At 40.3% G+C, this 13,154-nt stretch overlaps 2 protein-coding genes across 5 annotated transcripts; one reads left to right on the forward strand and one right to left on the reverse strand.

The window, feature by feature from the left end:
* The first annotated feature begins 276 nt into the window (after positions 1–276).
* pop7 (POP7 homolog, ribonuclease P/MRP subunit) lies at positions 277–4,172 on the forward strand. 3 transcript variants are annotated; one of them, XM_034136738.1, is made up of 3 exons: positions 501–646; positions 2,177–2,257; positions 2,993–4,172. In XM_034136738.1, the coding sequence occupies exon 3, from the start codon at positions 3,026–3,028 to the stop codon at positions 3,479–3,481; it is 456 nt and encodes a 151-aa protein (XP_033992629.1). In that variant the 5' UTR covers positions 501–646; positions 2,177–2,257; positions 2,993–3,025; the 3' UTR covers positions 3,482–4,172. The 3 variants fall into 3 exon arrangements, with proteins under 3 accessions (XP_033992630.1, XP_033992628.1, XP_033992629.1); XM_034136739.1 differs by lacking the exons at positions 501–646; positions 2,177–2,257 and adding an exon at positions 277–295; XM_034136737.1 differs by lacking the exon at positions 2,177–2,257 and having other exon boundaries at positions 472–646.
* An 11-nt stretch (positions 4,173–4,183) lies between these two features.
* On the reverse strand, positions 4,184–10,292 carry epoa (erythropoietin a). Of its 2 annotated transcripts, none has more exons than XM_034136736.1 (5): positions 10,216–10,292; positions 7,013–7,143; positions 6,795–6,881; positions 6,463–6,627; positions 4,184–5,658 (listed from the first exon to the last, which is right to left on the reverse strand). In XM_034136736.1, the coding sequence occupies exons 1-5, from the start codon at positions 10,226–10,228 to the stop codon at positions 5,506–5,508; spliced, it is 549 nt and encodes a 182-aa protein (XP_033992627.1). In that variant the 5' UTR covers positions 10,229–10,292; the 3' UTR covers positions 4,184–5,505. The 2 variants fall into 2 exon arrangements, with proteins under 2 accessions (XP_033992627.1, XP_033992626.1); XM_034136735.1 differs by lacking the exon at positions 10,216–10,292 and adding an exon at positions 9,779–9,978.
* Between the last annotated feature and the right edge of the window lie 2,862 nt (positions 10,293–13,154).

Genomic DNA, 13,154 nt, shown 5'->3' on the forward strand with positions numbered 1-13,154 from the left:
TTTATTACATGTTCGCATAACTGACATTTACATACCTTGTTTACCTGGCTCAAGTGGTGGCTCTGGGGTTGTTGTGTGAGCCACCACTTGAGAATTGTCGTCTTTTTTAAGAAAAATGTTTCTTATGTCCATCTTCAAAATCTCTGAGTCCGATTGACAGTTTAAAACATTGTCACAGCTCACAGGATAGGTACCTGTCAGCCAAGACTCTCTGGTTGGTCTGGTGTCTTGCGTCTGTTGCATTCACTGAACACGGGAAATTACAATCCTGCCGTCCTCTCATGATGAGGTTCAGGTAAAGCACGGTTAATGTATTATATTATTGAGGGAGAATTGTCCGGGGCTACAGAAAAAACATTCGGGGCTAAAGGCCAGGCGACGCTACCTCCTTTTTCTTAAGGTAGAACCCTTTATATAGAACAGAATACATATTAGTAGTACCTTCTATGGCCTGCGGGTTGGAGGTGTCAGCGCATGTGTCGGTGACGTTGAGTAAAATGACCCAGGAAGTTTGACTGCTTCCGGGGCACACAGAAAATAAACGTTTAGCTTAATGCTACTTTGCCTGAAGCTAATGAAATGCACATATTTCAGGCGTGAGCAATGAGAAAAGGCATACGTTCTGTCTTAAACTCGTATTTTTAAGGTAAGACCGCTCGGTACATGGGTCAACTACTCAGAGTATTGACACCGTAAATAACACGGTTATCTAGCTTAGCTCACCCAATGCTTTTGGGCTCAGTAACGTTAGCTAGCTAATGTTTGTCTAGCTCTAGCAGGTCTAGTTCAAAAAGTGACCTCGGCTCGTTACTCCGAAACTCAGTCACATAGTTAATGTATGAGATAAAAACGTTGGTTTTGTCCTGGCAAACATTAATACACTCCTGAACGACAAAATACATGTGTGGGATTACCAATATACACTTCAAAATACAACCGGCTGCTGTTTAAGGCGAGACACCCCAGGTGAATAGGGTAATTTTTTTAACTTAAAGATATCAGCTAAACATTTCTCCAGTTAATTACTTACAATAAGGCAATTGTTTTTTGTATTACAAGTTTTCTGAAATAGCATGTTTAAATATGCAAATGAGCCATTATCTCATGAAATATGCGCATATTTTAACACATTTCAGGAACCGAAATCTGAACTTTGGATAAAGCCAGGATCAAAATTATTGTTTCATTTTGTAGTCATATTAGTATCTAAGGCTTTTACAGAAGGGATTTTGGATATCTCTTTGTATCACTCCATAAATCAGAAAATACTGTCAACAGCCCTAAAATATCAATTTTCACCATGTTTTTAGGTATAAAATGTTATATAATTCAGGCTATGAATTATATATGACCAAACCCTTCTGTAAAAGCCTTCATAATATTGATAGGAATATAACTGGAAGGTTTGGTGTATGTAACTGCTACTGAAGTGGACATTTCGAACTCAGAGTAGGAGAAAAAACTAATTTTGAGAAAACGACCTTTAAAGATTGCAGTGTGACGCTCGCTAAACCCTCCTGTTATCTGGATGATAGCTTGCGCATCGACGCACTCCGTGAAGGTATTTCATGTTCGGGGTCATTTGTTTTTTGTATAACCTTGCTTTGTGCAAGTGACAATTGTTGTCGTCTTCTCTGTGAACGTTTTTTTCTCCGTTATTTTGCCATTTTCAGATTTAAATTTCTAGCGGAAAGCTAACCAGGAAGTGCTTTAGCACACCACGTGACACATCTGAACGAATCACGTTGTCAGAAATTGACACCAGCCAATGAGATTTCGTTTCTTGGTTTAAGACCCCTTTGCACTTTCACGATTGGTTGCTGATACAAAGGAAATGACCATATTTGGATCCGATGAGATTGTGCAGGAGAAACGGAGCTTTCCAACGATACCTCTGAAGACATGGTGCAAACAGCGGTCGCGGTACTTTATGTTACGTTAGAAAGCTAACTTTTGGTGAATGTAGGAGAAATCTACTGACGCAAATAGACAAACTATAGTAAAATAAACACCTAAATGTGTATTTTGTACGTTTTCCTTCCAAAAGCCTGAAAGAAAACATGTTATGGAATCAAAATAGCACAAAATCTCAAAATTGACCAGTGCAGGAAAAACGATGTTTTTGCCTGCCGTGTCTCGCCTTAATAAACTAAAAACAACGTTTATTTGCCCCAAGGTTTGCGGGGGGAACGCTCTGTAACCGAGTGTCACAGATGTGGCTAATGTTGGACGTCTTTCGACTGTAGTTTTCTTACCGGTAAAACAACGTTATACTTAATGTTGTAATATATTTTATTAACGTTAGGGATATAATCCATTCCATTAACTGCCTTGTAATGTTAATAATCTATGTCTATGCTACAGGTTACTTTTAGTTATGTACAATTTATGGTGTAGGTAGGCCTATATGTAACTAACGGTATTTTGATCATCAACTAACATTATCTGCTTGTTATGCACTCGATTAATCTGGTCTACAACATTTGAGATGCAATGGAACAAATATTTTTAGAATTGAAGAAAGAAAAAAGTGTCACATTGAGGAAGCTAGAATATTGTAATGTTTTTGTCCTTTAATTCAGGACTAGGGTACTTATATTTTAAAAGTAATTGTCTCTGAAGAATGAATGCAGGATCTATGATGTAGAGATGAAACTATAAGTAAATTGATGGAAAATGAATCAGCATCTACCCTGTATGATAATAAATGAATCTTTTGCCTAGTTTATTCATTATGAGGATCTACTGCTTTTCATTGTCTTATGGGATACTATCATGACTATCTTCGAATATTTACTGTTTGTTAGAGGTTGATTATGCCCTAGGGCTTTGGGAAAGACTTGATTATTTACTTGCATTTTGTAGATGAGTGATTATTTAAAAAATGATATCAGAAGAGAATTAAAATACTTGTAAGTTGCAGCCATATTAAGCCAATGTTTTGTTTGCTCGGAAATCTCATGACTAGTTTTCATCAAATGTATTTTCCCAGCTTTCCTGCTGCTGCCTACGCACACTGAGAAACATGAGTGATCCACGCACCCCAGGAATGTCCTCCGTCCCCCAGGCAGCCCCGGTGCACACTGACTCCACGTCTCCGGCAGTAGAGATGGAGCCCGTGGAGTACACCCTGAGGAAGCGCCTCCCCCGGAAGCTCCCAAAGAGACGGAATGACGTCTACGTCAACATGAAGACTGATTTCCGGGCTCAGCTGGCACGCTGTCAGAAGCTGCTGGAAGGCGGGGGTCACAGGGAGATCTGTGTCCACGGCCTGGGCCTGGCCATCAACAGAGCCATCAACATCGCCCTCCAGCTGCAGGCCAGCAGCCAGGGGGTGCTGCAGCTGGCAGCCAACACCTCCACCGTGGAGCTGGTGGACGACCTGGAGCCTGAAGATCCAGACGAGGCCGGCGAGCACCTGACGCGTACACGCAACAACTCAGCCATTCATATCAAGGTTTTCTACCCTGACCCCCAGTGACCGGAGTAGAGGTGTGTTCAGCAGCGTTCTCCATGAGTCTTTAAGTCCTATTTGTTCCCTCATGAACCAGTAGAGAGATATAACACTGTTGTCTGTGTGTGGAGATATTTGAGGACAGCAGCAGAGGACTGCAGAATGGAGCAGGATGCTCCGATTGGGACAACTTTAGTTGACTAAATACATTAAGCTCTTGTTGTCAATTGCAAATTGTTGTTTTGTATTTACTTTGCATGTGTTGAGGCATCAATGGTGATTACCACCTCAATTTAATGTAATACTTGTAGATATAGCTGTGCCAAATGTACAAGTGTCTTTCATTTCAAGGTCCAATTAAGGGTCTATAAAAAGGTTTACAGTTCCATGTCTTTATGTTTAAAAGATACAAATACTTAGAAAACCTGAGAAATCCTGAGTTTAAAGTATGTGATGTTGCAATTCATGTCCACTAGATGTCAGTAGTCTATCTATTTAAATGTTATTGAACTGCAGGTGGTGTCCATGTTCAGAATGAATAGGTAAAGGACAGTTTTCAGTAAGAGGCTGACCATGTGTTTGATTTCTTGAAAAATAATATAACTTGCTGAATGTTATCTTTAACGCTCTGTGGGTCAGGATCAAATGAATGCCAGTCATTGAAAAACAATATTGTCAACTCTGCTGACCTGAAGATAAAGATAATGAATGAAATGGACAGACTTCCCCTTGTTGTGTTTCCATCTATCTTTTCTTTATCCGTGAATAATATTTTGTATTTAAATAGCAAATAATACAGTTAGGGGACAAATCAACACAAAAACAACAGGAAAGAAAACATGTACAAACATCCTCAAAAAACAACTTGCACTTGGAACAAGATTTTAAAATACGGAAGAAAACAAGGAAGAACACTTTACCGGTCTGAAAGAGATGAACATCAACTTTATGGAAGTTCCCAGCGCTAACTAATTGCTTGCATGTTGTTTGTTGACGAATAAGAAACGGCAAAAAACAGTGTTAACGTCAGATTCTGGAAAACTATTTGCAGTTGCACCTCACAGGATGTTACTTGTACAAGCCAAACAGCTTTTTTCCGGGCAGTCCGGCTATCAGTGTGTGGAGACAGAGTGTTGGTTAGGCAGCAACAAAAACACAGATAGTGACAAAACAGCTTCACAGTTCTCATGTAACCCTCCAGCCACCTTCTCACTGACCTCGAGAAACTGTAACCTCTGCTCCAACTCTTTAGTCCTCTGTTCTGTGGAAAGGTGCGTGCAATGTGAATCTAACGGCTTGTTTTGTACAAACAATTTTATAAAAACGAAGACAGCAGCGTGCTATTGCAAATGATGTCAACAAACAGCTTTGCAATATTGTACAGTGTTACACAAGAGGACATGGCAATACTACAATCTTTAAGATCCGACACTAAAAAAGACAAGTTAAAAAGTAGAAAATCTGTATAAATAGTAATCGCACAACTTTAACATATATATATAAAAATATTCATTGCAAACAAATCCACAAGGAGGGACTAATGTGAGGCATAGTTGAAACATGTTAAAGGATTTGGGGCAGGGCCTCGTTCATTTTGGTTATGGAAATGGATGCTCTTTTGTAACCTCAGTCCTCCAATATTTACTATGTGTTTCACTCCAAAATTGACTGTAAAAAGGTGAGAGTAGGGGTACAACACACAGGGAACATACACACTAGGTACAGATTGAATCTGTCTCAACTCACACACACAAAGTGCAAGATAGTGCCAGTAGAACAGCTTGGAGCAGTGCTTCCCAAAGGCCTCATTTTGGTCAGTGTGTGCTTCAACATGTCACTGTTTCACATCTACTTTCCAAGGTGCAATCATCTCCTGTCCATCCAAAGCCTTGCTGGGACTGTCCTCTCCTTCCAGCTTCGTCCCCGTGTGTGTGAGGACGGCTGCATCTTTCTCTCATTCCACTCTTGGTTCCAGCAGCCAGCGTGCGGGTCAACAGTGTCAAGTCCCTCCTCTTGCCTTCGTAAACACAAATGAGCTTCGCCTGGAGAGATCAGCTGACGTCTTGCTGGCAGGCCTGTGCATCCATGAGAAGGAGGCGCACTTTGCCACGCAGGAAGTTGACGTGAACTTGAAGCAAATCTGTTGCCGAGGACACCCTCCATGTTCCTTCAAGCTCCGCTGCACTTGCTGGTGGGGTATACTCCTAAAAGACGACACAACAAACACATTGCTCTTGTTCTTAATTCGAAAAATGTGGGGTTTTTTCTTCCTCTTTCAGTAAAACATCATAAGCCTGTGCTACAACATGCTACATATCCCCTTGTAGGAATACGCCGTTTACTTTAAGCCTCAAACAAAACTACTCGTCAATCATTCGCATTGGTCTTGTCTTGGTAATTTTTGTGGGGGATATTTGTCTTGTTTTTCCAAGAATCAAGAACTCTGTTGTCTGCTCCTGATAATGAAACTTTTATTTTAGTGACTCTTGAGCCCAGACACAGACAGCTCATTCAGTTTTAGTTTGCCTCCCCACAAGGCTTTTGATTGGATCTGAATCATTCCAAAGGCTGCGTTGCCACAACATCATCAATCTAAGAAAGAGCTTATACAGCAGCTTCGGAGCCTTGTCATTGAAGCATTATGGTTGGATGCTAGAGAATGTCCCATGACATGCATCAGTTTCTTTATTAAGAGAGAAAACATAATTCCCATATTCCAAGAAACTCTACTTGAGCTCACGAATGATCACTAAATAGAACAATTAATCACATTGGATTTAATAACCACGGCCTCTTACATTAAAAGAGTTTATATAGAAAATTCTTATTTAAGAGTTTGCTTGATGACTACATACAATGGAAGTATAAGGTGACCTATAATACACCTGCAGAGGTAACTGCTTTTATTCTGAAGAGTTACAAATATTGCTGATGTAGAGATCCAGCCCTTTTTAAATCACATTTCGGCTCTTCACTTGAGGAGGATGATGCATCCTGCTGGGGCTCACCTGGATGTTGAGGCTGCGCAGCACAGCATTGATGCTGAGCAGGTTTCTGATGGAGTTATCTAAGTGGCTATGCAGAGCTGTGTTGGTGACTGAGGTCCTTAGCAACCCCAGGGCCTGTTGTAAGAGCCACAAGCCAGACTGCACCTCGTGGGCTTGATCTAATCCCTTGCAAAAATAAGAAAGACGCACAAGTTTAAGAGTCTATGGAAGCAGTACGGGTTGTAAGTATTTTTCTAGGAGGATTTTTGTGATTAAATGACATCCAGTGTCTATGAATTTGTATTATAGCTGTTTGCTGTTGGAGCTTTCAACTGTTTTCAGAGGTTACTTACATTTTTCTTCTCCCAGACATCAAAGTCGACCGTGGTTTGGGGAACAGAGACAGATTCTGACAGGCTGCATCCTTCTCTGCACGACTTCTAAGACAACAAGAAAGTGGTAATGTTAGGCTACTTTTATCCAAAGGTGCATAAGCATTCGCGGACTGCAACATCTCTGCAGCAATCTTCATCTGCTTTTGGATCTCAGTATGCATACATCTTCCTCTCACCATAGCGACTTCTGCGTCTCGTGCTTCTTTGATGAAATGGTCCAGGACCCTCAGGTCACAGATTGGCCTCAGCGGGGACGATAGGCCAGGCCGGGTCCACTCCATCACTAACAACAGCAAGGTGAGCAGTCCTGCCAGAACACACACACACAAATACAGTCACGTAAAAGTTGCAGTAACAATCAAGACAGAATGGGAAGCTAGAAGGGCACCTATATCATTTTATATATTTTTTTCTTGAATATGCTCTTGGGAAAAGTCAGATTCATGTCGTGTTTTTAAACTCCATTGTTGTACGCCGGGTCATGAGACTGCAGGGTCGTGTTCACATAGAAATTGAAAGGAAAAGTTGAGTAAAAAAATCACAAACAAAAGCTCCAGACTCTAAAGATCTTAATAGTTTTAAAATTGAGATTTTTCTCCAGCAAGTGAGCGCCAAACTACCTGTTATAACCTGAAGCGTCAGTAGTGGATTTATAATAACATAAAAAAAGATGAATGGGTCGCTCAGCTCAACTTCCCTATATAAACCTGTGACTTCTCTGGATCTCTTAAAGTACAGTAGAAGCAGGAAAAAAGGCCAACAACCAAAAACCAAATCATGACAGTGCAGAAATTAATGCTTCTATAACCCTTATTTAAAACAGGCCGTTTTTTGTATCTAACTTTTAACATACAGAGAGAGTACTGAACTCTGAACTCTGAGGAGAGACTTGGCAGTGAGAGTGCTTCTACTGTTGCGGGTCATGTGGGCACCCTGCCTCATTCCTGTGTGCCGCATGCTGAATGCACTCTTTGACATCAGCCTGGATGTGTGACGCAGAATGATGATAACAATTACAGAGGATCTTCCCAGGCAGAGACAAGTCTGGTACTGACTAAGTTCCCAGAAGTTCACTCACAGATAACTAGCACAAATGTAACTGTTCGGCAAAAGGGGTTCCATAAGGACTGACAAAGAATATTAAAAGCATTACTGGTAGTACATTTGTTGCAGTTCTATAAGAGATCAATAGTATAATCAGCGTAACCTCCATGGCCACTGTTCTCTATCGTCATGGAGCACACTGTGGATCAGTCCGTCTATAAAACTGCACATCTGATGCATTCAAACCCCGTAAACTGTATGTATATAGGGGGAGTTACGCACAGTGTCACATGACTTCGCAAGCTACTCATTAGTGCATTAGTAATACTGCATCCATATGTCATACACGTTTTTTAATCCCTGCAGATTTGTAGTCTAGTAGATATTAATAAACCTTCATAACATGCACATAAATAGTGTCTTAAAGAGATTACTATTTGGGATTGTTTACAAAGCAATGGGAATAAATCCACACGCAGCCTGTTTGCAGCAACTTTAAACTTTAATGAAATCTGTGTGACTCAGTTTGAGGATTGAGGATTAACGCTGACCTCCGCCATCGCCTACGTGAGAATTCATCAATCTAAACTGTGAACACACACCCACGTGCGCTACCCTCTCTGCATTCTGGGGGAGTTTACGGTCTAGGACTGTGGCCAAACTTGAAGTTATCACCTTTGTCTCCCATCATCAGCTGCCAAAAACCATGTTGCTATTCAAAATTGGCAGCGATAGTCAAGTGGCAGTGCTTTGGAGAGTGGCCAGCTTCACTCTGGGTTTGTGTCAGTTGTTTTGGAAAGATGACAGGATGCTCATGTGAGCTGATGCCTTTGACACGTTCTATTTTAACTAATTCATGTCAAACGGGTGCACAGGCATAGTTCAGCAATTGAAACCAACTGGATGCAGCACTAATGGTTAAATGCCTGACAGCTGATTAGTAATTCTATTTAAAGTTTATCTCAGGTATGGGATGGTTGCCTTTGAATGCTTTGCGCGCTCCTTTCTATTTTGAATGTGTCTTCCCAAGGACAAAGTGCAGAGGTGTAAATAAGTAGATATCAGATGTCACATGTGACATTACTTCCTGACCAGCTCCTCTTGACCTCTTATGGCTGTCAGTCTTTGATAACCTTTTGCTCTTTTCCTCTGACAGAAGTATGTGAAGACTGCAGATTCAGCTTTCACATTCAGTACCCTTGACTTTGCAGTCTGCTGTGTCATGCTAGAAATGATGACTGAAGGGGTATTTTCCCAGGGAGTAAAAGAAACAGGTCATCATTACTCAGCTATACTTCTCAGGAGTGTATAATACATCACATCTTAAGTGGGAATCAAACCCATAACTCTAGCAGATGTAGTGCCTGCCTTGCTCAAATCTGTAAGGTTCAACATAATGCTTTCCATTATCTTCCTCAGAGGCTTTATAAAGATCTTTTTGAGACAGGATAGTGTCTATTCCTCCCTTTATGAGGAGTATGTTAAGTCCACCAGCTGACAGTATTATGCTTCACTTGGAAGTGATTTCTTAGCTTAAGGATATTCAGACGATAATGGTTTAGCAGTATAGCCTAATGTAAAGCAGTTTGCCAGAAAGTCGCATAACACAATCTACCCCCATGAACTGTGGTGATTAAAAACAACCCTGAAGCATGCAGAAATAGGACTTACATCAATCGCAGGACAACTTTGAGGAAAACAGGCATTTCCAAGAAACCCAGACCTCCGGAGCTTTTAAATAGTCTCAAAATTCAGTATTAACTCAAACACGTATACATAATAGCTTCAGCATATAGTAATAACGTGATGACGACTTCTAAAATGCTCAACATATAAATGAATGCAGAACAATGCACACAAAGTCACGCACAACACTATAATATTTCATAAGCTCTTACCTCTACCAGTTTTCTGCAACATTCGCAAACAGGTGGCGCATCTTTTAAAAACATCGTGTGTTTAAATATATATGCAGAAGCTTAAACTCAAGTTAAAGGCACCAGGCAAATCCAGTAAGTCATACAACCAAGTGCACGGGTCCCAGCGCTAGTCCGACTGACATGTAGGTCCGAGCCAAGAACCTGTGCGCTGCCTCTGAGAGCAGTCGCCGACCACACTTTGCATCACTGTCGTGCTTTGGCAAAACCTTTTATTTGCCTCCCCTAAGGATAAAGTGATAACATGAGTGCCCGTTAGCACGAGGACGCGCCTTTTTACGCACCAAGGTGAGCGATAAAACATCAACCCGTGAATGCAGTCTGGCTCTGCGTAAAGCGTGAAAATAGACTACTAAAGCCGGTGTACGGAGGTAAAAAAAATCATGTCCATAACTCACTGGGAAACTCCATAGGGTCACAGGGTCCTCGCGGTTTGGCCCATAAGTCCGTCTATTGCCCACTAATTGGAAACGAAGCTCTTTTGTGGATCTCATGCACTTATCCGGTAGGTGTTTCTAAAAACTGATCCTGTTTGATTTTGTATTGATGACTTTGAAAATAAGTTGCATTGTTTTCTATGACAATCTAAACTACCTCCTCCCTTAAGGCAAAATTGTTTTCTTTCATTGTTATCCAGGCAATCCCTGTTTATAAAACGCTTGGCCTAATAAGTAATGTCTCAAAAAAATACGTGCGGAGACTTCCCATCCATTGTTCCGATGATATTCAGAAACAGTGACCTGGTATACTTTCAAAAACACTGATTGTGTCAATATTGAAATGATATCATACGAGCTCTTTGGTTCTGATTGCCAAAATCATTACGTTTTTAAATATAGGAATACTCTCATGCACATTCAGTGTACAAATGATGCCTTAGAAATCAAGGTTTGACACATATCAACATTTTCATAATCTGACATTTGAATTTGAGATTTATAATGTAGGTTACAGATATTTCAGGTGATCAGTAGCAAGTATATTATTACAGCACCCTCTCATCCCTTTCCCACAGTGGCACATGTCACTGTTTCCAGCTTGTGATCATCCAAACTCTCCACCTCCAGGGTCGTTCTTGGAATAAAGGCATAGATAGATTAGCTAACAGCATGTGCTCTTATAAAGTAGAAGAAGTAGATGCATGCTGGAATTACAGCAATGGAAATGTATGTTAAACTACTGCTACTCATAGAGACAGGCGTGTTGCAACTAAGGACTATGAAATAAGGAATAAGTGATTGCAAGTGGGGTAATACAGAATTAAGAACTATTTGAAAGATGTTCATTTCCAATCTTGATCTGTCAACCAGTTTTATAAAAAAAAAATTGTTATTATAATTTGTTTTTATTCATCTATTCAATATTATACATGAACATCATACATTTTTACATACAACCAAGTCCAGGGGCAGACATACAAAGCAACAAGACAATTCATACAGTAAATAAACAAAAAAAAGGAAAGAAAAATACATTTTGATACCTTCAGATTAAATGTTTTTAAAATATCAAATTAGTTTTGATTGCCTTCTTATTCCTAATGTTTTTTATAATGCTAATATATTGTTTAAATTCTTGATAGAAATGTACAACATTTGGTTTGGAGTCAGCCCATTTATTTTTATGGATATGAAATGTCCTTAAAAATACAATTAACTGCACAAAAAAGACAAAATCTGCATCCATACTATCATCCCTGAAGTACATAAGAATGTCTTGGTCCTGGAGTTGAACCTTTTGTCCTGTCTTTCTTCTGATAAAACATTCTACACCACAATATTCTACAATACAAGCATTCATCAAATAAATGGCTAATAGTTTCTTCTTGTAGATTACAAAATGTACAGGAATATTCAATATCAAGTCCAAATCGTTGCAGTGTCTTGTTTGCTGGATATATTGTGTGTACAATTTTAAAAGAAACCTCCTTAACTTTATTATTGAGCAAAAGATTTTTTTACAATTAACCAAATTCGTTTCCAATTGATGTTTCTATAAAGTGAAGCCCAGAAGAATCTTCCTCTGGGCAGCAGTCTTATCATAATGTGAGGTAGGCAAAGTCAGTGTGTGGCCTCATGCCTGGGGAGGCAGGGGATTGAACAATAGTTAACTATGCTTGATTGCCTGCACCTTTTGTTGAGCTTGCATGGAGCTCCAGCAGCAGGGACACACTCAGTTTGAGCAGTTTTGTGTGAAGTTCTTTGTGTCCCTTAACAAAACGTAAGTCCATTTTACTTATAAGAGTTCTTACTTACTTATATATAGAATTATTTTTGGTTAAAAGCAACGTAGTGTAACAATTGTACCTTCAAATGACAGCTTGGAACTAATTCCCACTGTCTAGTCTGGCGTACTAGTCCAGTGAAGCAGCTATCCTCACAATGTGCCACATTTAGAAAGTGATGGTGTACCCACGGGATACTTCTTCCCTGTTACAACTTGTATTAAAATCATCATAAAAAGCATTGGGGCTGTGATGCTGCCGGAAGAACTGTCAAAAAGCCTGGGAATGGGAGGGAAACTCATGACCTTGCCCTGCATCAAGGCAGAGCCAAATTGGACCAGGGGGATGAAGTTGAGCCCCTTTATGCCCCTGGCTCGAGGGCTCCCAGCACCCTCACAGCAATGATCTGAACTACACACCTCTAGACTGCATCTTTTACGCTTGTATCGCTATTGCAGTGACAAAAAGAGCAGCAACGACTAATCTGTGCCAGCTTTTTCAAAGAAATTCTGCAGCATGGATGTTAGACATAATCCATTGCAACGTTCTGTGGATATTATGTCATAAAATGAAGCCAATAGACTTATGATCAATATAGGTGCCAGGGTGGTATTTGAGGGGCATTGCTTAGACTGAAGTTTTGATATATCATTCTATAAAAGTTAACAATATGTAAATACAATTTAAATGTTAATTTCCCTACATGTCACATTGCATGTCTACTGGGTCTCAAGCCAGATGACAATGTTGTAAGGACTGCCGATGGTTAGGCAATTTAGGATGGTTATCAGTTCAATGCGGATGTGATGTCATACGGCTATTCTATTTTCTGCACTTAAAGCAGGCGTGTTTAAGTCCAATGTCCTCACCCTGACCTTTCACGGCCTCTTTGGAGCCAGAGTCAAGGAAATAAATTGAGATTTCCTGGAAATTCCCTGTGTGTCACAGAGGAGGGGGGGTGGGGTCTTCCAGGGGCCACACAAGGCTTTCCATGTGACCCACACATACTTGGAAACAGCTCCCATGTTTACTATTGCAACAATGTAAGGTGCATGTAACATACACATGGTCACACTTATATGTAATGGAGAGGGTAAATTAAAACATAATGAA

This window comes from Trematomus bernacchii, unplaced genomic scaffold, assembly GCF_902827165.1.
Source record: "Trematomus bernacchii unplaced genomic scaffold, fTreBer1.1, whole genome shotgun sequence".
Classification (NCBI taxonomy): domain Eukaryota; kingdom Metazoa; phylum Chordata; class Actinopteri; order Perciformes; family Nototheniidae; genus Trematomus; species Trematomus bernacchii.

Coding starts and splice junctions, on each gene's coding strand:
- pop7 (XM_034136739.1), top strand. CDS start 3,026: ATGAGTGATCCACGCACCCCAGGAATGTCCTCCGTCCCCCAGGCAGCC.
- epoa (XM_034136735.1), bottom strand. CDS start 9,800: ATGTTGCAGAAAACTGGTAGAG. Junction 6,882..7,012: donor GAGACGCAGAAGTCGCTATG/GTGAGAGGAAGA, acceptor TTGTTGTCTTAG/AAGTCGTGCAGAGAAGGATG. Junction 6,628..6,794: donor ATGTCTGGGAGAAGAAAAAT/GTAAGTAACCTC, acceptor TATTTTTGCAAG/GGATTAGATCAAGCCCACGA.